General features: G+C 41.7%; 1 protein-coding gene across 1 annotated transcript; it reads right to left on the bottom strand.

The window, feature by feature from the left end:
• Positions 1 to 22067: 22067 nt before the first annotated feature.
• On the bottom strand, positions 22068 to 22787 carry LOC147886826 (uncharacterized). The gene has a single exon (XM_087394933.1). The coding sequence runs from the start codon at positions 22769 to 22771 to the stop codon at positions 22103 to 22105; it is 669 nt and encodes a 222-aa protein (XP_087251059.1). The 5' UTR covers positions 22772 to 22787; the 3' UTR covers positions 22068 to 22102.
• Positions 22788 to 24047: the final 1260 nt, after the last annotated feature.

Raw genomic sequence — 24047 nt, 5'->3', positions numbered from 1 at the left:
TGGTGTACTGTCTGACTATAGTGTCTGACTATAGAGAATGCTGCAGACATCTTCATGAAGGCTCTTGGAAGAGACTTGCTGGAGAGGCATCTTCATCGACTTGGCATTGGGCCGAAAAAGTAAGCTCACTTGCAGGTGGACATTGAGGGGGGGTGTTAGATATCAATGCTCCACCTTGTGTAACTATGCGAGAACCAGGTAACTCTACTTGTAAGCCCCCCATATGAGGAGAAGGCATTTGAGTAGCTCGATTATCCGATAGGTCCTGGTTTGGACACCAGATGGGGGCCATGTGTGGCCTGATGGTTGGACGGCTTTAGATAGAGTTGGCACACCACCAACTAGGCTACATGCAAGTGCGGGAAGGCATCCCTTAACTGACCGCACTGAGGATAGAAGGAGCATTTCTCGAGGCAACCCTCTCTTGGGTTGCGGGGCTCGTTTGGAGCCTCAGATGATCTCGGATGGCTCTGGGCCGAACGGCGATCGTAGGTCAATTGCTCTGTTTTGCGTACCGGTCTTATCGTATTGTCAGTGGCCTATTTCTGACCCCCAGTCGACCGTTTTGGGTAGACTGGGTCAGTCACCCAATTGAGCCTAACTGACTACAACTGGTGGCTATATAAGAGCAAGCCCGTGAAGCCCATTTCATCACTGGCTACACAACCCTAATTCCTTAGCATCCAACCTCCATCTTCAGATAGAGTTGGCATCTGTAGCAAAGGCGGGTCCAGGCTTCAAATAGAGTTGGCACACCGCCAACTAGGCTACATGCAAGTGCGGGAACGCATCCCTTCACTAACCGCACTGAGGGTAGACGGAGCATTTCTCGAGGCAGCCCTCTCTCGGGTTGCGGGGCCCGTTTGGAGCATCAGATGATCTTGGATGGCTCTGGGCCGAACGGTGACCGTAGGTCAACTGCTTTGTTTTGCACACCGGTCCTATCGTATGGTCAATGGCCTATTTCAAGACCGACCCCCAGTCGACCGTTTTGGGCAGACTGGGTCGGTCACCCAATTGAGCCTAACCGACTATGGCTGGTGGCTATATAAGAGCAAGCCCGTGAAGCCCATTTCATCACTGGCTACAACAACCCTAATTCCTTAGCATCCAGCCTCCATCTTCTACTGTTTCCAGCACGCCATCGAAGCTTCTTTCATAGGAGCACACGGTTGGGAGGCAGCGCCATCTATTGTATTAGTTCTACAGTAATCAAATTTTTGATTCTCCATACTATCTTGTTTTCTCTCTTGTGTACGAGATCCTGTTATCTGTTGAGCATAGACGTATTATTTTCTTACATAAAGTCTAAGTTGAGAGCCGAGATTAACATGTTTCATCCTCGCCCACTGAGCTCAGCAATTTCTCTTGCAATGAATTGTGAAAGGAAGAATGGGATCCCAAAAGAAGGGAAAGATTCAGAACGGCATGTACCTTTCCATAAGAAAAAGAGATTTGATAAAAAGCCTTTCTTTAAATTTAAAAATGGTTTTGCTCCACAGAAGACAGATTCTTCTTCGAAGCCAAATGGTGGGAAATTTCCAAAGAAAGAAATAAGGTGTTTCAAGTGCAACAAGGTCGGACACATAGCCACTGAGTGTCCTGAAAGAAAGAAGACCCCGACGGTAAAAGTGCACATGATTGACGATGAAGCAGCCAAGCAAGAGGGAGGTAAGTATAATTGTCATGCTCTTCTAAAGATGAAAGGTTTCATTAATGGCAAAGAAGTTATTATTCTGCATGATGATGGTAGTACTCATGATTTCATTTCGGAAAGAACCTTAGCAAAGCTAAACCTAGAGTCTTTCCCATCTAGCTACAAGGTCAAAGCTGCTTTTACCAAAACAAAGTACAGTTGTACTAGAGAAGTCAAGAATCTTGAAATCTCAATCAAACCTTACAAGCATACACGAGACTTTCTAGTGGCACCCCTATAGGGAGTGGACATCATTTTAGGAATGCCATGGAGACATCAATACAATCCTAAGATAGACTATGATTCACATTAGTTGTGGATTGAGAAGAACAGACAAAAAATATGTCTAAAAAGCTCAATGAATCTTGAGATCCAGTCCTTTACTCAACCACACACAAGCCAAAAGAGCAATTAGAAAATGTGAGGAGACATATCTGATTTTGGTAAATACAGTAACGACCACTCAGTCAAACACTAAGCCTACACACCAAAAGTTTCTTTCTCAATTTTTTGATTATTTCTTAGAGGATTTACCGCCTGGACTACCATGTTCTCGACCTGAAGATCATAGGATAGAAATCCTACCGGGCAATACTCCACCTTGCAAAGCTCCTTATAGAGTCAATCAACTAGAACAAAAGGAAATTCAAAAGCAAGTGGAGGAACTGATAGAGAGAGGATTGATAAGACCCAACAGTTCTCCTTATGGAGCACCTTTCTTATTAGTCAAAAAGAAAAATGGAACCTACTGAATGTGCATAGACTATCGTGCACTGAAGAAAATCACAGTGAAGAACAAATATCCAATCCCTAGGATTGATGATCTTTTGGACAAATTGAAAGGGGCCAGGGTCTTCAGTAAGATAGATCTCAAATCCGGCTATCATCAAGTTCGTATGGTAGAAGAGGATATATACAAGACTGCTTTTAGAACTCAAATGGGACATTATGAGTTCCTAGTTATGCCTTTTCGGCTAACTAATGCTCCAGCTACTTTTAGTAGAATGATGAACCGAATCCTTCTTAAACACCAAGATTGTGTGGTAGTATTTTTTGATGATATTCTGGTGTTTAGCAAAGATGTTGAGGAGCATAAAGAACATCTGAAGCTAGTCTTTTCGCTCTTGAAAGAAAATCAATTGTACATAAATCCTAAAAAGAGCAGTTTCTTTCAAGATCAGATAGAGTATTTGGGTCACATTGTATCCGTTGATGGGATTGGAGTAGATCCAAAGAAGATTGAGTGCATAATCACATGGCCTAAACCCCAAGATATACATGAATTAAGATCATTCTTGGGATTGTGTAGCTTTTATAGAAAGTTTGTCAAGAATTTTGCATACATTGCACATCCATTGACAAACCTTCTTAGAAAAGCTAAGCATTTCTTATGGATTGAGCGTCAAGATAAATCTTTTACAGCTTTGAAGGAAGCTGTCACACAGGCTCCTGTGTTGCAACTACCCGATTTTTCTAGACCATTCTTTGTAGTTGTAACCGATGCTAGTGGATATGGAATTGGAGCCGTACTTATGCAAGATGGACATCCAATAGCATATGAGAGCCGAAAATTAAAACCAGTAGAATGCAATTATAGTACATATGATAAAGAATTAATTGCTGCTGTGCATGCTTTACGAATGTGGAAACATTATTTGATGGGAGCTAAGTTTCTTATCAAAACCGATCAGCAAAGTATCAAGCATTTGTTAACTCAGCCACTAATATTCCATAGGCACATCAAGTGGGCATCATTTATACAGAGTTTTCAGCCCATGATTCGGTATCAACTTGGAAAGGAAAATGTAGTTACTGATGCTCTTAGTAGAAAGCCAAGTACTAATCACATCACTGTTGTAGAGACCCAGCCTTTTGAAGGTATGAAGAATTCTTATCAATGGGATCCAGACTTTTCTGATATATGCAACAAATGAGAGAATAACAATTGGAATCCTATGTTGGACTATTCATGCAATGATGGATACCTCTTTTATCAAAAGAAATTATGCATCACTCGACCCTTTAGACAAATTCTAATGGAGGAAATGCACCAACCACCATATATGGGGCATAGGGGAGTGACTGCCACTTTACAAGTGATAGTAAGGGATTTTGATTGGCTTGTAGCCGAATGCATCACTTGTCAGATCAAGAGCTACAAAGGCAAGACCCCAGGATTGATAAAATGCCTTTGCCTATTCCTACGCAACCTTGGGAACAAATATCTATGGATTACATAACAGGTTTTCCTACTATAGCGAATCAAAATGATATGATTTGGACGATAATGGATCGGTTTAGTAAGCAACCTTATTTCATCCCATGCAAGAAGACTTTAACAGCTCAGCAAGTTGCACTTTTATTCATCAAGCATATCTTTGTTAATCATGGCTTGCCAAAGACTATAGTGTCTGATTGAGATTCGAAGTTTTGCAGTAATTTCTGGACTGCATTATTTCATAACCTAGGCACTAAGTTAGACTTCTCATCAGCTTTTCATCTAGAATCGAATGGACAAACTGAGGTTACAAACAATACTATTTTGGATATGATAAAAGCTTATGCAAGAAGTCAACCAAAGACTTGGGACAAATACATTCATCTCTTACAGTTTGCTTATAATAATGCTCCTCATTCTGCAATTGGAAGAGCACCCTTTGAGATTATCTATGGGAAGGTTTTACCTATTCCTATCACACGATTGACCCATAGAGTGGAAGCAGTAGATGCATGTACCCATGACTATCAAAATATTCTCAAAGAGGTTCGAGAAGCCATTGCGGTCGCTCAAGAGAAGTACACAAAACAAGCTAATAAGAAATGGAAAAACATGCTTTTCAAAGAAGGTGATTATGTATTTCTTCGGATTGAGAAAAAAAGATTGAAGAGTGTTGAGAAATGGCCAGTAATCAAGATGTCACCACGTTTTTATGGACCATTCAAGGTGATTCAGAAAATCAATGAGCTAGCTTATAGGCTTGAATTACTTGATAATTGGAAAATACATAATGCTTTCCATATCAGCCTTTTAAAGCTTCAAAGGACCTTTACCTATTCATCTTGTCTATGAAGAGGCTCCATTGATTGTTGATGAAGAAGAAATTCTAGAGCCTGAATGCATTATTGATCATCAACAAACCTCGACCCGAAAAGGAAATGTCTATATTAAATATTTGCTCAAATTTAAGAATCATCCAAGAGATGATGCTCAGTGGATGCCTGAGCGGTTCTTTCGAACTTTTCCAAACCTCCTTAGTTCCTATAATCAAACATGCAACTATGGTCAGTTACAATCCAAGCACGAGGGATGTTACGAAAATTATATTTTCTGATATATCTTGCTTTGGATATTATTACTTTAGTCAAGTGTGACTATGGCAAAGTACTCCATAGGAGTGCACCGGACGCGGCGGGGGTCCTAGTGGATACTTTGTGTGGTTAGTTGGGGACACTTGACTAGCTTGTGTTTTGCCATGCTAGATGGTCGGTATTGTGGGTGATTCCATGTTAATACTGATGTTGCTAGTGTTATTGGTGTTTTGCTTGATTATTGTACTTTGAGCACGGTTATGTTGGGATTGGTTGATTCGGTGATTCGTTCAATCGATTGTCTATCACTAATGTAATTGGCGGCTTGAGTACAGGTGATGGAACTCATAGCGAGGATTGGAGTTAGTGCGAGGGTACCGATCGAGGTGTCGCACAGTGCATTATATATGGCCATGGGCCAATTTTGTATTTGTTTTATTACTGCAAGTTGAGCAATATATTTTGTTGAGGACATAATTCATTTTGGGACCTAAGATGGCTATGTAAAGCAAATCCCTCATTTTTGGATGAGAGGGATTATTTTGGCTCCTTGGTGCTTTTATGAAATATCATAAATACTCTAGATGAGGAAGCGTGAGCCACTCATCTAGGGGGGGGAGATTGTACCCATTCTGTTGTTGCTTTCATGGTGTGATTGTGTTTCTTCTTCTCCAATTGATTATGTGGTGAATTTGTGTGTTGAAAAGATTACCTTTTGGTTTCAATGGTATCAGAGCCTAGGTCACACTCTTGTGAGGGAAAAAGAGAAGCTCCCTCGTGTGGAAATTGAAAGGGAGAGAAGTCTTGAAGAGAACTATAGGACACATATGCAAAAACAGAGTTCGTGGGGGAGAGAAAGCTTGCATCGAGGGATGTGTGCATCTAGTCTTAGGCTTTGTATTTTAATGACTGCACCAAGTACTTAGCTGGACGTCATCATCTCGGGAGCCCTGCAATAGTTTGTTCGCTTTAATCATGCGAGCTTCAAAGTCGACTCGAAGAGCACAGCCTAAATTCAGTGCCCTTGTGCAGTCACAACCCTTGGGACTTGAGATCACTCAAGAGACAGCAGTGAGCAGCGGCTCAGTAGCTTGGCGTCCACGGCCCGTTCAGTGAAGTACCAAGATCTGCATCAAAAGATTGGCTGCTTCTAGTCTTGGGAATCTCCCTCTGTGTGTGCCTCACTATATCCTCGCTGTCTGTGGATCTCTGTGAATCTGTACGCTACCCGCGCGTAGTGTAGCCCTTAGCCGTGCACCCAAGTAGCCCCACTACCCCAACATTAAGGCAGTCTCTAGCCTTCTGCCATCGCGGACAGCCAACGTGGAATTGCGCATTCCAAACTCCACTATCTTTGAAAATTCAGAGTTAGACTATCAATAAAAGCTTTGTACTGTCCAAAGCTCTGCACAATCGTGGTAATTGCAAGCATAGAGTGACAGTGCCTCAGCTACAGATTCTGCACTCCCAAAATCTACGTGCACCTCAGGCTCTATGGATCTTCATCGGGTCTGGACTCTACCGCGCTGCGAACCTGATCAACTTCTGCCCACCTATAGTTTTTCGACTAATGTGCCCTCTTGAATTCCGAATTCCAAAGCAGGCGGTCTCTATCACTGCAGACAGTGACAAACACTAGAACGCTGCCCTTGGAGAAGGTTCTGCCATCGCACGATGTGCGAGATCATGAAGATTTGTGAAAGAAAATCCATTTGAGTGGTTTTCTGCAAATGTATTAAGTCAAAGGTTCCTTTGACTTCCTACAAACCAAGGGACCCCAAGGTTCAAAGGGCCTCCTTAATTAAAAAAAAAAAAAGCTCTATAGTTTAGAAAAGAAGTTTTTCCTTTTGGTGTACTGCAACATAAAGTGCAGGCTACTCCATTGACTAGCGAAGGCGCATTTAAAAAGAAAAAAAAGAAAGAGAGCAAGGCAAAATTTGAAGAAGCTCGAATCAAGAAGGCGATTGGAACCACGAATCACCGAGCAATTATTTGGAGATCAGTCAAGCACAAAGACGACTACAAGCGACATCATTGGTCACATATCTCCCACTCTAGTCCTTTTCACCTTTGATCAAAGAGCGAGATAAGTGATTTCTTTTGCTTTATATTTCATACACTTAGTATCTTCTGCCATCCATTTCTTATCATATACTCGAATCACACTTTTTCATCCATTTAATTCTCATACACTTAGTATCCTTATTTTTCTTCGCTCCGCTTTATTTGTATTTATTGCATTATCATGGCGTATCTGCCACAACCACCCACGCTCCAAGAGCAGCTAGATGGACTTCAGGCACAGTTGGCCGATGAGCGTAAGCATAGGGAGAGATTGGAAAAGAGAATCAATGGTAAGAAAAGGAAGAGACACTCATCTGACGATGAGTCATCCGATGATGATACTATTATCAGGACAGTCAAAGCCACACTAAGAGAACAAAATTCGAGGAAGGAGAGTAAGATAAGTAGAAAAGCTTTCTCATTTCAAAATTTTGATGGAAAGAAAGAAGCACACACTGTCTTGTCTTGATCAGTCAGCTAGATGATTATTTTTTAGGGGAGAAATTCTCTGAAAAAGATAAGATTAAATGTGCTGCAAATCATTTAGTAGAGAGTGCTGCACTTTGGTGGAACATCACTAAGCACAATAAAAGGCGACCAAAATCTTAAAAGTCTTTTCAAAAGCTCATCAAGAGAGATTTCCTTCCCTCACATTTCAAAGCAAAAGCTAGACAACAATGGGATACTTTTAGGCAGTTCGATAGGGAAACGATCTCCACATATACTGACAGATTTTGGCAAACGTTGATCCAATTACAATCCTTAGAGAAAGTTAATGAGCGAGATCAATGCAAGAAGTATGTGGCAGGTCTAAAGTATAAGTTGAGAGCCGAGATTAACATGTTTCATCCTTGCTCACTGAGATCAGCAATTTCTCTTGCAATGAATTGTGAAAGAAAGAATGGGATCCCAAAAGAAGGGAAAGATTCAGAACGGCATGTACCTTTCCATAAGAAAAAGAGATTTGATAAAAAGCCTTATTACATACATGTACAGGAACAAAATAATAATGGGTTGTCTTTTCTTTAGGTTTTTCACATGGAAAGAATAGGAAATTAGAAACAAGAATGGACATTTAAGGGGTGTGTAAACCTTTTAGAAAATTGTATATATCTAGATGCTTGACATATCCCCATCCATCAAATGAGGTGCTCCAGTTGATCCCTTGGGATTGCCTTTTTGGAAACACGTAAAAGGTTGTCAATGGTTGGATAGTACATTAACTCCACAACTTGAAATTTTTTACCAATGTCGGTATATCCCAACACTAGTAAAAGGACTTCTATTAGTGTCAGTATATACCAACACAATATAAGTGTTGGTATATATCAACACTCTTTGGTGTCAGTATATATATCAACAATAGTACTGACATAAGTCCCACCTACATACTATACCGATGATTTTCACACCCGCACATGCTAGACATTGGTAGGAAAACATAGGATAAGGAGGAAGGTGTAGCAATGTGGATAGTATATCTTCTAGGCCCAAACTACATCATTAGACCACCATATGATTAAGTTCAGCTACTATAGATCCCAAAGATATATGACCAGAGAATATTTACTTATTTGGAACGAAGGACTTGGTTGACGGTGAAAATTTTGTTGTAAATATATATGTTTGAATAATTTATCGAGGGGTTTTTTACTTTTCCAATTAACATACATTTACATCATTACTTTTTTATTTCATCATTATTATATGAAGGTGTTTAAACCCAAACATCGTGTGGAGCTTCTCAATAGTTATTCTGCATGATGATGGTAATACTCATGATTTCATTTCGAAAAGAACCTTAGCAAAGCTAAACCTAGAGTCTTTCCCATCTAGCTATAAGGTCAAAGTTGCTTTTACCAAAACAAAGTACAATTGTACTAGAGAAGTCAAGAATCTTGAAATCTCAATCAAACCTTACAAGGATACACGAGACTTTCTAGTGGCACCCCTATAGGGAGTGGACATCATTTTAGGAATGCCATGGAGACATCAATACAATCCTAAGATAGACTATGATTCACATTAGATGTGGATTGAGAAGGACAGACAAGAAATATGTCTAAAAAGCTCAATGAAACTTGAGATCAATCCTTTACTCAACCACACACAAGCCAAAAGAGCAATTAGAAAATGTGAGAAGACATATATGATTTTGGTAAACACAGTAACGACTACTCAGCCAAACACTAAGCCTACACACCAAAAGTTTCTTTCTCAAATTTTTGATTATTTCTTAGAGGATTTACCGCCTGGACTACCATGTTCTCGACCTGAAGATCATAGGATAGAAATCCTACCGGGCAATACTCCACCTTGCAAAGCTGCTTATAGAGTCAATCAACTAGAACAAAAGGAAATTCAAAAGCAAGTGGAGGAACTGATAGAGAGAGGATTGATAAGACCCAGCAATTCTCCTTATGGAGCACCTATCTTATTATTCAAAAAGAAAAATGGAACCTACCAAATGTGCATAGACTATCGTGCACTAAACAAAATCACAATGAAGAACAAATATCCAATCCCTAGGATTGATGATCTTTTGGACAAATTGAAAAGGACCAAGGTATTCAGTAAGATAGATCTCAAATCCGGCTATCATCAAGTTCGTATGGTAGAAGAGGATATATACAAGACTGCTTTTAGAACTCAAACGAGACATTATGAGTTCCTAGTTATGCCTTTTGGGCTAACTAATGCTCTAGCTACTTTTAGTAGAATGATGAACCGAATCCTTCTTAAACATCAAGATTGTGTGGTAGTATTTTTTGATGATATTCTGGTGTTTAGCAAAGATGTTGAGGAGCATAAAGAACATCTGAAGTTAGTCTTTTTGCTCTTGAAAGAAAATCAATTGTACATAAATCCTGAAAAGAGCAGTTTCTTTCAAGATCGGAAAGAGTATTTGGGTCACATTGTATTTGTCGATGGGATTGGAGTAGATCCAAAGAAGATTGAGTGCATAATCACATGGCGTAAACCCGGAGATATACATGAATTAAGATCATTCTTGGGATTGTGTAGCTTTACAAAAAGTTTGTCAAGAATTTTGCATACATTGCACATCCATTGACAAACCTTCTTAGAAAAGCTAAGCATTTCTTATGGATTGAGCGTCAAGATAAATATTTTATAGCTTTGAAGGAAGCTCTCACACAAGCTCCTGTGTTGCAACTACCCGATTTCTCTAGACCATTCTTTGTAGTCGTAATCGATGCTAGTGGATATGGAATTGGAGCCGTACTTATGCAAGATGGACATCCAAAAGCATATGACAGTCGAAAATTAAAACCAACAGAATGCAATTATAGTACATATGATAAAGAATTAACTGCTCTTGTGCATGCTTTACGAATGTGGAAACATTATTTGATGGGAGCTGAGTTTCTTTTCAAAACCGATCAGCAAAGTATCAAGGATTTGTTAACTCAGCCACTAATATCCGATAGCACATCAAGTGGGCATCATTTATACAGAGTTTTCAGCCCATGATTCAGTATCAACCTAGATAGCAAGGGAATTTCATTGGCCTACTATAAGAAAAGATGTGGCTAAGTTTGTAGCCGAATGCATCACTTGTCAAAAGATCAAGAGTTACAAAGGCAAGACCCCAGGATTGCTAATGCCTTTGCCTATTCCTACGCAACCTTGGGAACAAATATCTATGGATTACATAACAGGTTTTCCTACTACAGCGAATCAAAATGATATGATTTGGACGATAATAGATCCCCTTAGTAAGCAACCTTATTTCATCCCATGCAAGAAGACTTTAACAGCTCAACAAGCTGTACATTTATTAGTCAAGCATATCTTTGTTCATCATGGCTTGCTAAAGACTATAGTGTCTAATCGAGATTCAAAGTTTTGCAGTAATTTCTGGACTGCATTATTTCATAACCTAGGCACTAAGTTAGAGTTCTCATCATCTTTTCATCCAGAATCGAATGGACAAACTGAGGTTACAAACAGTACTATTCTGGATATGATAAAAGCTTATGCGGGAAGTCAACCAAAGACTTGGGACAAATACATTCATCTCTTACAATTTGCTTATAATAATACTCCTCATTTTGCAACTGGAAGAGCACCCTTTGAGATTATCTATGGGAAGGTTTTAGCTATTCCTATCACACGATTGACCCATAGAGTGGAAGCAGCAGATGCATTTACCCATGACTATCAAAATATTCTCAAAGAGGTTCGAGAAGCCATTGCAATCGCTTAAGAGAAGTACACAAAACAAGCTAATAAGAAATGGAAAAACATGCTTTTTAAAGAAGGCGATTATGTTCTTCTTCGGATTGAGAAAAGAAGATTGAAGAGTGTTGAGAAATGGCCAGTAATCAAGATGTCACCACGTTTTTATGGACCATTCAAGGTAATTAAAAAAATCATTGATCTAGCTTATAGGCTTGAATTACCTGATAATTGGAAAACACATAATGCTTTCCATATCAGCCTCTTAAAGCCCTTCAAAGGACCTTTACCTATTCATCATGTCTATGAAGAGGCTCCATTGATTGTTGATGAAGAAGAAATTCTAGAGCCTGAATGCATTATTGATCATCAACAAATCTCGACCCGAAAAGGAAATGTCTATATTAAATATTTGCTCAATTTAAGAATCATCCAAGAGATGATGCTCAGTGGATGCCTGAGCGGTTCTTTCGAACTTTTCCAAACCTCCTTAGTTCCTATAATCAAACACGCAACTGAGGTCAGTTGCAATCCAAGCAAGAGGGATGTTACGGAAATTATATTTTCTAATATATCTTGCTTTGGATATTATTACTTTAGTCAAGTGTGACTATGGCAAAGTACTCCATAGGAGCGCACGGGACGCGGTGGGGGTCCTAGTGGATACTTTGTGTGGTTAGTTGGGGACGCCTGACTGGCTTGTGTTTTGCCATGCTAGATGGTCGGTATTGTGGGTGATTCCATGTTAATACCGATGTCGCTAGTGTTATTGGTGTTATGCTTGATTATTGTACTTTGAGCACGGTTATGTTGGGATTGGTTGATTTGGTGATTCGTTCAATCGATTGTTAATAACTAATGTAATTGGCGATTTGAGTACAGGTGATGGAACTCATAGCGAGGATTGGAGTTAGTGCGAGGGTACCGATCGAGGTGTCGCACAATGCATTATATATGGCCATGGGCCAATTTTGTATTTGTTTTATTACTGCAAGTTGAGCAATATATTTTTTGAGGACATAATTCATTTTGGGACCTAGGATGGCTATGTAAAGCAAACCCCTCATTTTTGGATGAGAGGGATAAATTTGGCTCCTTGATGCTTTTATGAAATATCATAAATACTTTAGATAAGGAAGCGTGAGCCACTCATCTAGGGGGGGGAGATTGTACCCATTTTGTTGTCGCTTTCATGGTGTGATTGTGTTTCTTCTTCTCCAATTAATTATGTGGTGAATTTGTGTGTTGAAAAGATTACCTTTTGGTTTCACCTCTCTTGGCACTTTTAGGAAAATCCCAAATTTTTGGGGGAGTACCACCAAGGATTTGCGGCAGTATTAAAACGTCAGTTTTAAAACTCTGTATTAAAAACATTTAAAATGTTTTCAAAGTTGGTGGTCTGGGGCATCTTAAAACGTCCCAGTATCGATTTTTATCCATAACTAGCTCCAGTTCCCGGCCGGTATACTTATACAGTGGCCAATATCTTCACACCATACTGATTAGTATTTCATAATAGCAACCGGTTTAGAATATACCGACCAGTTTTTCTCTACATCGATCGGTATACATCTACACCGACTCGTATAATTAGCAACACTGGCCGATGTTTAGTGACACCGGCCGGTGTCATTAATGTTATATATACCTGCACCACGCTTGCACTATTCACAAAATCCTAGATTCCTAGAATGCTGTGGAGTCTTGGGAAGGACAAGAAGCATAAGAAAGAGGATAAACAAAGCTACAGAGAAATTTGTAAGTTTTATTAGTCCTTCAAGTATGAAAAAGTATCTCGTGCTGGTGGTGGGCTCACTTTTGCTGGTCGGAATCCACTCGCACTTAGATACTAATTGGAAAATGAGTAATTGCATTACACATACTATTAGGTGAAGAGTAAGTTAGTTGCATGTGACATTGTACTTAGCTTTGAAAAAATAGATGATTTTGATTTTATGCATGAAGTATATAAGTTGTTACTTGTCTAGATTGGAAACTCTTTGGAATGACTTCTCACTTAGGACTAGGTAGGTGAATGGCTTGGAATTTTAGTTTAGTTTCATAACTTATAGGTGAAGAGTAAGTTAGTTGCATGTGACATTGTACTTAGCTTTGAAAAAATAGATAATTTTAATTTTATGCATGAAGTATAGAAGTTGTTACTTGTCTAGATTGTAAACTCTTTGGCATGACTTGACACTTAGGACTAGGTAGTTGCATGGCTTGGAATTTTAGTTTAGTTTCATAACTTATGATTTCATTCTAGATGCATGAAATATAGTTCATAGATACTAGCAAAATTTAGGAAAATGGTGAGTAGACATTAGTGCATGAAATGATTTACTTTTGGAATAGTTTATGTTTGTGTGTATGATTTTCTTACTTTTAGCATATGTATATTTATAAGCATGTAACTATAGCTTGTAACTATACCTAAAGAAAAAGACAATGGGCCGGTTAGCTTAAGCTGACCTGTAACAACTCGTTCGTTAGTGAATAATATTATACCATGTGTCGGATGGAGGTTTGCTTAGGCCGACCTGGAACATCTTGTATGTGGTTAAATTTCATACTATGTACTACTGAAATCTACAAACTAGTATTTAAGAGTGATGAGGAAATATTTGACTTTGAGCCTGGTTGCGGGCTCGCTTATGCCGACTGTTTGTATCTCGCTCGAAGTCTAGCCAGTTGTGGAGCTTGCAATTGCCGGCTCATAGCAACTCGCAAAACTATGTTACGTATGTGTGGAAAGATAGTGATATACATAGGTTCACTATTTATGATTTATAGATTATTAGGTGAAACAAATCAGATATGAATATATTACATCCGTTTTAATTTGTAGCTTTTATTAGAACTAAAACACCATAGTACATATATACATAGAAAAAAACAATATTACAGATTGAGGATATTAGGTTAACAATTTCTCCTAGCTTAGAAAGTAGTAGTAAAACAATTTCTCATAGCTTAGAAAGTAGTAGTAAAATTATTTATAAGTACTTGTGTAAGTGATGATGGAATGTAATGCTCAGTCCTTCTTCGATTCCCCAGAATCACCATCTTGAGGGAAGGCCTACTTCATGATGTTGATCTTGAGGGAAGGTGTTGAGAGTACATGCTCAACATAATGTGATCATGTGTGCATAGCACCATCACGTGATCATATGTGCATAGCACTAACCTTATAGAGTGCTATAAAGGAAAGGGTTAGATCCCTTAACCCTAACCCTAAATGGATTTGTATATATTCTATTTTTTCAACTAAATCTAGTGTACAATTAGTCATTTGTGGTGTGCTCTCTAGCTGTGCCCTCTCTCCTGATCTCCACTCTTCTCCTCTCCCCTCTTCATATTTTGTCATGGTATCAGAGCTCCCTTGCCTTCCGCTGAGGCATTGCGATCCTTGAGAGAGTGAGAGTGATTGAGAGATTGAGAGCTTCTCAAGTGTTCTTGTGAGAGTTCACTTCCGTAGAGAATTTCCATTCATTGGAAAGAATTCTGTCCATTCAACTCCACTGCAAGAGTTCTTTGATTGAAAGCGAGAGAGAGTGATCTTCTTCAAGTGTTTGTGAGAAAGATAGGGAGAAATCTTCATAATCTTCTGAGAGAGAGAAATTTCCGTTGTTACATTTGTGAGCGATTCTTCTATTAGAAAGGAAGAGAGATCCTAGCCTATCTTACTCCATTGTGAGCAAGTCTTTGATATTCTATTCAGTCCACAGATCTACATACGCAATTGTCAAGAAGAGATGCTGCAACATAAGCTTCAAGGCAGTAGCACTTATAAAACATCAGAATCGACTCAAAGCAATAGTTAGCTCACGGGCCTCTACAACAAAGGTACTAGGCAAAGACCTAAAGCACCTACTACATAGGAAAGCAAAGACAAACACGGGTAGCTCAGCAGCTTTGGCAACTAGCAAAGGCTCTCACAATCAGAGCGGCACCACACATAATCAACATCCCCACGTCTCTAGCAATCAACGCCTCTATGGCACCTCCATAAGCAGCGCCTCTGTGGCTTACTGCACTAGCACTGGGTGGCTCAGCCGCAAGCTCTAAATGCCTCGACACAAGCCTCCAAGGCTAGCGCCATCAACGGCTAAGCAACAATCGAAGTCTTCAGCTCCAAAGCAGCAAGCTCCTATAATGCACGCAATGTCCCATAGCTCCAACTACAGTGAGCTAGTGACAAGCAGCTCGTAACTTAGCAACGCCACAAGCGGTGCCATTGACTGCAAAGGCTCCTCCACGAGCTCACGGACTGTAGCGCCAACTGAAGCTCATGGACTGTAGTGCCTCTACTGCACGAACTACGCCCAAGCACCTCCACCGACGAGTGAGCTGACTCTCGCGACTCCATGAGCAACACCTACTGAACTCTCAATAGAGTCGAAAGCTCATAGGCTCCTATCAACATTCACGTCGATTTTTGTCGACAGTAACAGAGAAGACGACATAATCTTGAAGATTTCGTCAGCATCTCTAAGATTTTGTCAGCCACATCATCATTTCATCCATGCCATGTGTCATTCCATCTACCACATCAACAGCTCCTGCCTTGTGCCACGTCATCTTATCCTCGTGCCACATGTCATTACACCTTACCTACCACATGTCACCCCTATCCTTGTGCCACATCAGCAAACCCTATCCTATTGCCATGTCAACACCTTATTTGCCATGTCATCATAGCCACGTAAGCAGGCCACATCACCCTACCAGCTCAGTTACCACATCATCAGTGACATGTGACCTACCACATCATTAGGGATACATCATCAATGCCATATCATCTGCCATGTCACATGTGCCATGTCATCTGCCACATCATTAATGCCATGTCATTAGTGCCACATCATCAATGCCATGTCATCATTGCCACATCATCTACTGACATCATCATTTGTGCCACCTCAGTAGTGCCACCTTAGCTGTCCAGTCGGCACTGACCTCTGCACGCACACACAATGCTCCACAGTCATTGCATGTGACCACTCCTGCCACCTCGGCACACCTCTTGCTAGGCATAGTGCCACATCATCACTGCATGTGACCCACAGTGACACATCATCATTGAGCACCATTTGTACTCCTTTTGCCCCTCCACCTAGATCAAGTCGTATCTCTTGATCCAGGAAGAATTTGAGGGCGCTCCAAAAAGGAAAGTCGCTTGGTTTTTTGTGCTCTACGCGTTGTACATCATGCACACATTTTGGTGCGAACAAATGGTTGCCGAGACTACGCCCCCATCTTCGATATGTTGCAAGGCAACATGCTTGTTGAGAATAATTGCTTGCCATTATGCACAACTCCATGTATGCATTGTCGATATCAAGCCGCTGGCCGGTTTGGGATAATAGTGCATGCAATCTTTCATTGTCGCTTCTCACCCACTCAAGTTCTTGTAGCACTCATTGATGCTCTGCTGTTGCATCTTGTACAGTGGTAGCTGTAAATGTGACATCTCGCTCGACACGTGCTCCCTGTCTAGCCCCCTCTTCGACATCCATATAGAGATCTTCACTTGTGACAGAGGCTACACATTCAATAAAGTCACATACAAACTTATCAATTGATGTTGGGTTGGAATTCTTCAAAAAAACCCGAAAGTAAATGATCAACATATTTAAATATTATATTCACCTGAGACTGAACTACCGACGCTTTCGATTACCACGGGTCTGGCAGTTAGCATACGTGGATCCTCGTGTACTCGAGTGATTGAGGCAAAGTCCACTTCATGCCCAAGCACAAACTTTGCATATAGCATCTTTGCAATGTATTTGGGAATTTCTGAGTGAAATTTCCTGGCAAAAATCATCTCCCAGATGCATTGTGCATTCTCTTTCATGGCTTCATTATAACACCATGTAAGGTTAGGAGCATTTTTGTTACAATCCCATATGGTCTCTAAATCGTCATCCGAGACGAGGAGATTTATGGCCGAGTACATCATGCCCTGAGTATAGTTCATCACTTGATAGTGCGGACCTGCACCCCACAAGGAAGTTGGCTATTTCGCCAAGTAACCTACTGATAGCATAGCAATCTGACATGTCTGACCATGCGCCATTTGATTGAGGAAAAGCATCATTTCTTGCGTAAAGCTCTGGTGAAATATTAACTTTGGAGCATGCACCTAAACCTACTCGGGCTTGCTCTCAATTCTGTGGAGACACCTTCTCCAATCAATCATGCTCACCTGCACAGATTTCCTATCTGGTGTGAAATCTAGCACATAGTTTCCGGCATTCAAATCAGTGTGTTTGAACCCCCTCTCGTGCACTACTTTCATTGCACGAGCAATAGCTGCGCAAATGGTAAGAGCGTTCTTACAGAATAGGCATGCTTGCATATGACTCCGTGTATCATGCCACTCATTGTAAGGTTGCTCGCAGGGGTTGCCTTGCCTTGCCCAGTTCGGATAATCATGATACATGGAAGGTAGGCTCATGAGCATGTCATGAATTCTACCTCCATTGAAGTATGGACTGATTAACCAAAGATCTCTAACGTGTGTGTAACCAATTGTGTGACACATGGCCCTATGCATTACAGTCATTGCCAGCTGTCTTCAACGATCTATGTGCATGTATAGTATCGTGCCTCAACTTCTTGGCAACATAAGATAGGGTTGGCTTCAAAACTGGCACACCCTCTATCTTAACCTGGTACACTTTTCCTTCCACCCCCCCACCTAATTCCTCAAGAATTGTCAATGCAACTAGTGGGAAGTGTATTGTTGTAGAGCACATGTCGGCAAACTTCGTGCACAAGTCTATTTGTGCCTTGTCGTCTTGACTTCTAGTGTCTATTTTTTCTAATGAGCCATTTGCAACTTGGGTATAATATTGCATGGCGACATTTGATAGTCTACCGGCCACCTTTTTCCTTTCGATTTTTCCTATGAATGGCAGTGTGGGATTCCTTCCATTCTACGAGCCATCTATCCAACTTCGACCTTGCTGCGTCTGTCAAGGGCTCTAGCTGCTTTACCATTTCCCATTGTGCAACTATATCACCGAACACTCTAGGTAGGAAACTTAGTACAGCCTCTTTCTCCTGTGTCTGCTCCACCTCTCCACGCCTCGTCCAGCTACAATCAAATTGAGCAAGTATGCACTGATGCATTTCATCCAGCTTAGACTTGGTATGTGGAATGTCTCTTATTTTCTCCTCACTCAATGTTATAATATGTCGAATGCACACCCTACGGACAAGTTGTTGCAACTCGATTCTCCAAGTGTCTCTCTCTCTCTTTGAAGGGGTGGCTGCCATGAGAAAGGCAGAGGTATAGATCTAATTCACACAACAATCATTACGTAAGCACTCGTGAGGTTCTACTACCATGATGAGTCATGACGTGTACATGCAAAAACCAATGAATAGCAATTAAGTAATCGAGACATCTAGGTCCAATCGTAATGCATTACGTTAACACTCAACAGTCATTACAAAAACAAATGCAAAAAAATCAAGAAATAAAATTGAGATCTACACACATGCTAACACTTTGCTAACATGAAATTTTAATGGTAGATAATTATAACGTGGACCCTAAAAGCAATAGCGCGCCTCATACAAATTACTCCAACAAATCCTATTAGGCTATCGAAGAAGGATAGGCTATAAAAGACGAACATGAAAACATATAACAACAATCACAATGTAATGAACCAAGATGATCTAGCTGATCAACATTGTGTGATCACACATCTTGAGCTCGTTGGGAAGGTCATCGTCGAGATGAATCCAGCCGGCCAAAGTGAGCCATCATCCGGACAATAACTGGCTCTATTGACACCTATGTACAATATATATGAATATATGATAGTAGACCAAAGCGAGGTGAATCCAACCGGTCGAAGCGAGCCATCACCCGGCCTTGATCATAATACTACCTAATAGAACGTCACTCGAGGCGAGATGAATCCAACCAGCCGAAGTGAGTCATCATTTGGCCCCAAGTGATAAACATCACATATTCAAACACATATAAGCAAACATAAATAAGCATCATACATATTCCTCTCTCAATTGGGACGAGGTGAATCTAGTCGGCCGAAGCGAGCCATCACCTGGCCTTAATTCTGATACTACTAGAACATCACTTGAGGCGAGATGAATCCAACCGACCGAAGCGAGTCATCATCCGGCCTCAACTGAAACACATCATGCAATCACACACACGGAACCAAGCAAGCACAAACATATGACATATTTGTCTCTCTTTACTCTCAACTAAGGCGAGGTGAATCTACCCGACCGAAGCGAGCCATCACCCGGCCCTAACTGAGAACAATAGCGAGGTCAGAAGCTCACCAAAAGCCTAAAGGAGAAAGCGGAAAATAGTGAAGATGTGGAAAACTGTAAAAAATTCTGGTGAATTTCGATGAACTATGGAAAAAAATGACACAAAGTGGGCCTTTTATAGAATCCAACTCGACATACTGGCTGGTATGTCCACACATCGGTCGATTTTCAAGGCCAATGCATGCATGCCACGCGTTCGGTCCGTGCACACCGATCTGTGTCACACTACACCGATCGATATTTTCCCAAATATTTCGACCGGTTTTTTGTTTCACCGATCGGTTTGTTGTATACCGATCAGTGTGGTGATTCACCGACCGGTTTAGTTTCACGACCGGTAAATCCCAACACCAGTTGGTGTTTTCGGAAAATACCGATCGGTGTTGGGATTTACCGGTTGGTATATAGCTGGTCAATCGGTGCATGTTGACTGGTTGTAAAAAATGCATTTTTTGTGTTTTGAACATCCACATGCATTTTTAATTCGAAAAACACGTTCTTTTCTTAAAAAAAGCGTACTAAAAAAATCCCAGAGTAGTACCCATGAGATACTTTTTGGGAATGGGGTCCACCTTGCCGTATAAAGAGGGTGAATCTTTTGCAAGTGGGGGGCCTAAATTTACTAAATGTAAGATAACAGATTAAGGTAGTGTCAAGATGATAGGGGGGGAAATGACCTGCAAGATGTCAAGAACATATATTGGATAATGCACAATTGAGTTCCAACCTACCTACTTTTGAGAAACATCCTTTTTATTTGGTGAGACACAGGTATGGGAAGCTTGAAATGAAAAAGAAGCTCCTTCACCTCTATTGTAATTGAGCTAGTCCACTGGGCCCCTTCTTTCAACATGTGTCCAAAGGCAATAACACATTCCTTGCCAATAAGCCTATGTTGGGTTGCATAGAAGTTCCTTCGATGAATGCTTAATGCTTTTGAGGCTACAAAAACATTCAATGACATAGCTCACTTGACCCAACATCCATTAACAAATCTTAACATCACCATGCTGACCTTTCCTTCACATTCCGTCGAAAAAGTTCAATTGTTTCACCGTGCTCAAGCTAGTTCAAACTCTACACACGATTGCTTCATGGACTTGAGCTTCAAGTTTTTCACCTTTATCTTGCAAGTTTCTAAGTGCTAGATGAGAACACAAGTGATTAAATACATCTTTCATAGTAAGAGTATCTATGCCAAATGCCTGCATAAAAGAAACGTTGCCACTTGATAACATATCTATTGTCGTGAACCTAAACACAAGAAAGAAATCCATTAATGACCATGTCATGATATTTGAAAATAAGCAACCGCTGGATGAGTGCATACATTGCAAGCTTGCTTCCAATCATTGTGCATTACTTTCAAGAATTACTTTTTCATGTATCATATGTGAACTTGAGATTGCACTTGATGGACATGATCACAATGTTACCATTATAGTCCCAAAAATGTAGAGTATGAACTAATTCTGTTGATCCCTCATCGTGTATTTTGAAGATTTGAATCTACAACAATTGTAGAATTTTGGCATTTATCAACTTTGTATAAAAAATACTACCCCTTTGTAATAAAAAATACTACCCTTTTCATCTGTAGGGGGAATTGGGTCCTAATGGACCCTATGAAGTGCCTGCTTTGTCTAAATTTAATGCTCTTCTGGGTGCATTTCTAATAAAGTGAGACATTTATATCATGAATTTATTGTGTGCTCTAGGTTTCAATTGGTCTCCAAATGGATTAAAGACTTAGAAGCTATGGTGCTCTCAAATAAGGAAGCAAAAGGAGAATTTGCATTATAAGTCACCTCAACTATATTAAGTTAGCTCATACAAAATAATGTAACAATTGTATAAAAAAGGACGTGAAGCAAACTTAGCTACTCTTCAAAATACGCCCCTATATAATAGATATTAATTTGGTTCTTAGATGGTTGCCCCTAAATTCCCATACAAAATAAGAGATTTAATTTGAACTCGTTCTAATGCACACATTTGACAAGATATGGCCTTCTTTTGAAACGTACATAATCTCAAAGGAATAAAAGGGTCTAAACTAGCTATAACATAGTTTTTTTGACAAAGTAAAGCAAGTAATCAAAGCTCGTTAGTGGAAGACATTTCCACATGACGATCGATAGTATTTTGTGTGATGCTATGAGGGGGCAAAAAGGTAAGCTGATATACACTAACACGTTTCTCGTTTGCCAATCATATGCATGCCACCGAAAATGATACTTCCGATCATGTTTGTGAATTGTTGAAAGGAGAACTTAATGTGTTTGTGGATATAGCAATGGTAGTCAAACTTCTAGTAGTTAGAAAGCTAGTAAGTAGTAAGACCAAAGAGTTACAAGAGCCAAACGAAATTGGGCTTCTTGGACAAAGAAGCATGTTTGTGGAGAAGAGATTGGCAAAGATTAGGCCACTTGTATAGAGAAGCTGATTACATCAAGCTGGTTACTTGGGGGGGAAGGGGGGTTGAGCTAGCAAAGCATTTAATAACCACAGTCAAAGTCCGGTGGCAAGCCGTAGTTTGAGGTCGAGTGAGTGATCGTCAACAAAGGCATGCTTGGGGATAGATGGGGGTTCGAGGTGGCGGGCAGTGGGGAAGCCCTTGCCCGGGGCGGCACTAGGCGGGTGACCAGGGTCAAGGTAAGGAAAGAGGGAAGGCCAGGAGGCGGCGGGGGAGCGGTCGGGCAAGAAATAGGCAGGCGAGCGGGGCAGGCGGGCAATAGCGGGTTGGAAAGAGGAGGAGGCGAAAGAGTGGTCGAAAAAGTGAGGCGAGAAGGGCGATGGCTCGGCGGCGAAGTTGAGATAAAGCCAGGGATTGGGGTGGTTCTGCGGGCGGTGCAGAGCGGAGTGCGGCGCCACCAGCGCGGAACCTGGAAAACGATCTACGCTATCGGGGCGGCAACTTCCGGTGCTCTGCGGCGGCAGACCTACGTTATAAAGTTGGCGGCAATTTCCGCCGCCCGCCGCCGCCTCAACCGCGACCCGACTCGCCTCCATCTGCAGCCGCTTCGCCTGCTGCCGCTCCCTCTTGTGCGCGTTCTGGTGCCCTCCCAGCGCCTGCGAACTCGCAAACTCCCGGTGGCAGAACTGGCACTCGAACTTCCGCTGCTCCGCCGCCCTCCCTCCGCCGCTTCCCCCTCCTCCGCCGCCCTCCTCCGCTTCCATCGTCTCTGCTTCCGCCTCTTTCACTCCCTCTATCGCCGCCTTCCCCTCCTCCTCTTCCTTCCCCCCCTGCTGCTTCTGTTCTTCCTCCGCCAATCCTCCCGCCTTCCCTCTCACCCCCTCCTTATCATTCTCTGTGCTTGTCTCCTCGTCCTTGGCCATCCCCGGCCTCCCATTGCAGCCCACCGATCCTCGCATCACCTCAAATCCGAACAGCTTTACGGTCCCCGTCCCCCCCCACTCTTCTCTCAATGGAGGTAGACCTGGTGAATCTGCCGACCCTTCTTTACAGCGGTGTTCCACCGCGCTATCCCGCTTGAAGAAATCCCTTTGCTGCGGCGGTGGCGCCGTTCCGTGTTCCTTTATAAAAGCCGGATGGGTACAAGCTTCGCTGGATGGAGCAAAACCAACTCCATTGTCGCCATGTTGGAAGGTTAGACTCGAGATTGATGGGCACCCTTCGGCATCATCATGCAGCGGCTTCTCAGTCGCGGGACTCGAATTGTCCGCACGGCTCACGAACTCCGTGTGTTCTTGTTCGGCGTTGCGATGACCGGTCTCATGAAATAGTTGCTCTCCAGACTCGAATTCTCTGATCGCGGCTACGCCACCACCACCTTTTGACGGGGCTGCACGATCCAAATCCATCTGCACCTGCGAGAGCGACGATTCAACAGCTTGATCCTCCTCGTCTTCTTGGACGAAATCTCGTGGGCGCTTCGGTACTAAGCTGAAACTAGTACAATAGCCCTCCCTCACGTCCACATCATCGCTGCATTCATCGCTAAAACCACTCCTACAGGAACGTACTTGGCCACAGCAACCTGCTAACTGCCGAGAGAGAAGCTCAGTGCGGGGGTCCACATACTTTGTCATCGACCTCAAGCCACCCCATACAGTGTTGTCTCTTTTCATGTGCATTCCTCTCATGAACCCCTCGATCTTCCTATTAGCCGTGAACGAACCTTGCCTCTGCAGCGGATGATTTTACAATCGAAGTGAAATATGGCCATGATATGCGATCAAAGTTTACACATGGGCACACATGAAGTTGCTTCTGAGTGTTTAAAGAGTTCCACAGTACGTGCCGTTCTTACACCCGTACATAGTCATATGCTTCTGGTCGGATCGAGCCGACCTTTGTGGCAGTACGTTCACTGAAGGACAAGAACACTCTGTTTTTCCATAGGGCGAGGCTGGCCGATGGGCACGATTCACACCGTGTGTGAGGGAAGACCGTAAAGGGCTGCAACAAGGGGTTGGTAGGGGCGAATGGCAA

Source organism: Dipteris shenzhenensis, chromosome 23, assembly GCF_047967505.1.
Source record: "Dipteris shenzhenensis isolate YYH24624 ecotype China chromosome 23, Dip_SZ_1.0, whole genome shotgun sequence".
Lineage (NCBI taxonomy): Eukaryota > Viridiplantae > Streptophyta > Polypodiopsida > Gleicheniales > Dipteridaceae > Dipteris > Dipteris shenzhenensis.
This window is presented reverse-complemented; position numbering and strand designations above follow the sequence as displayed.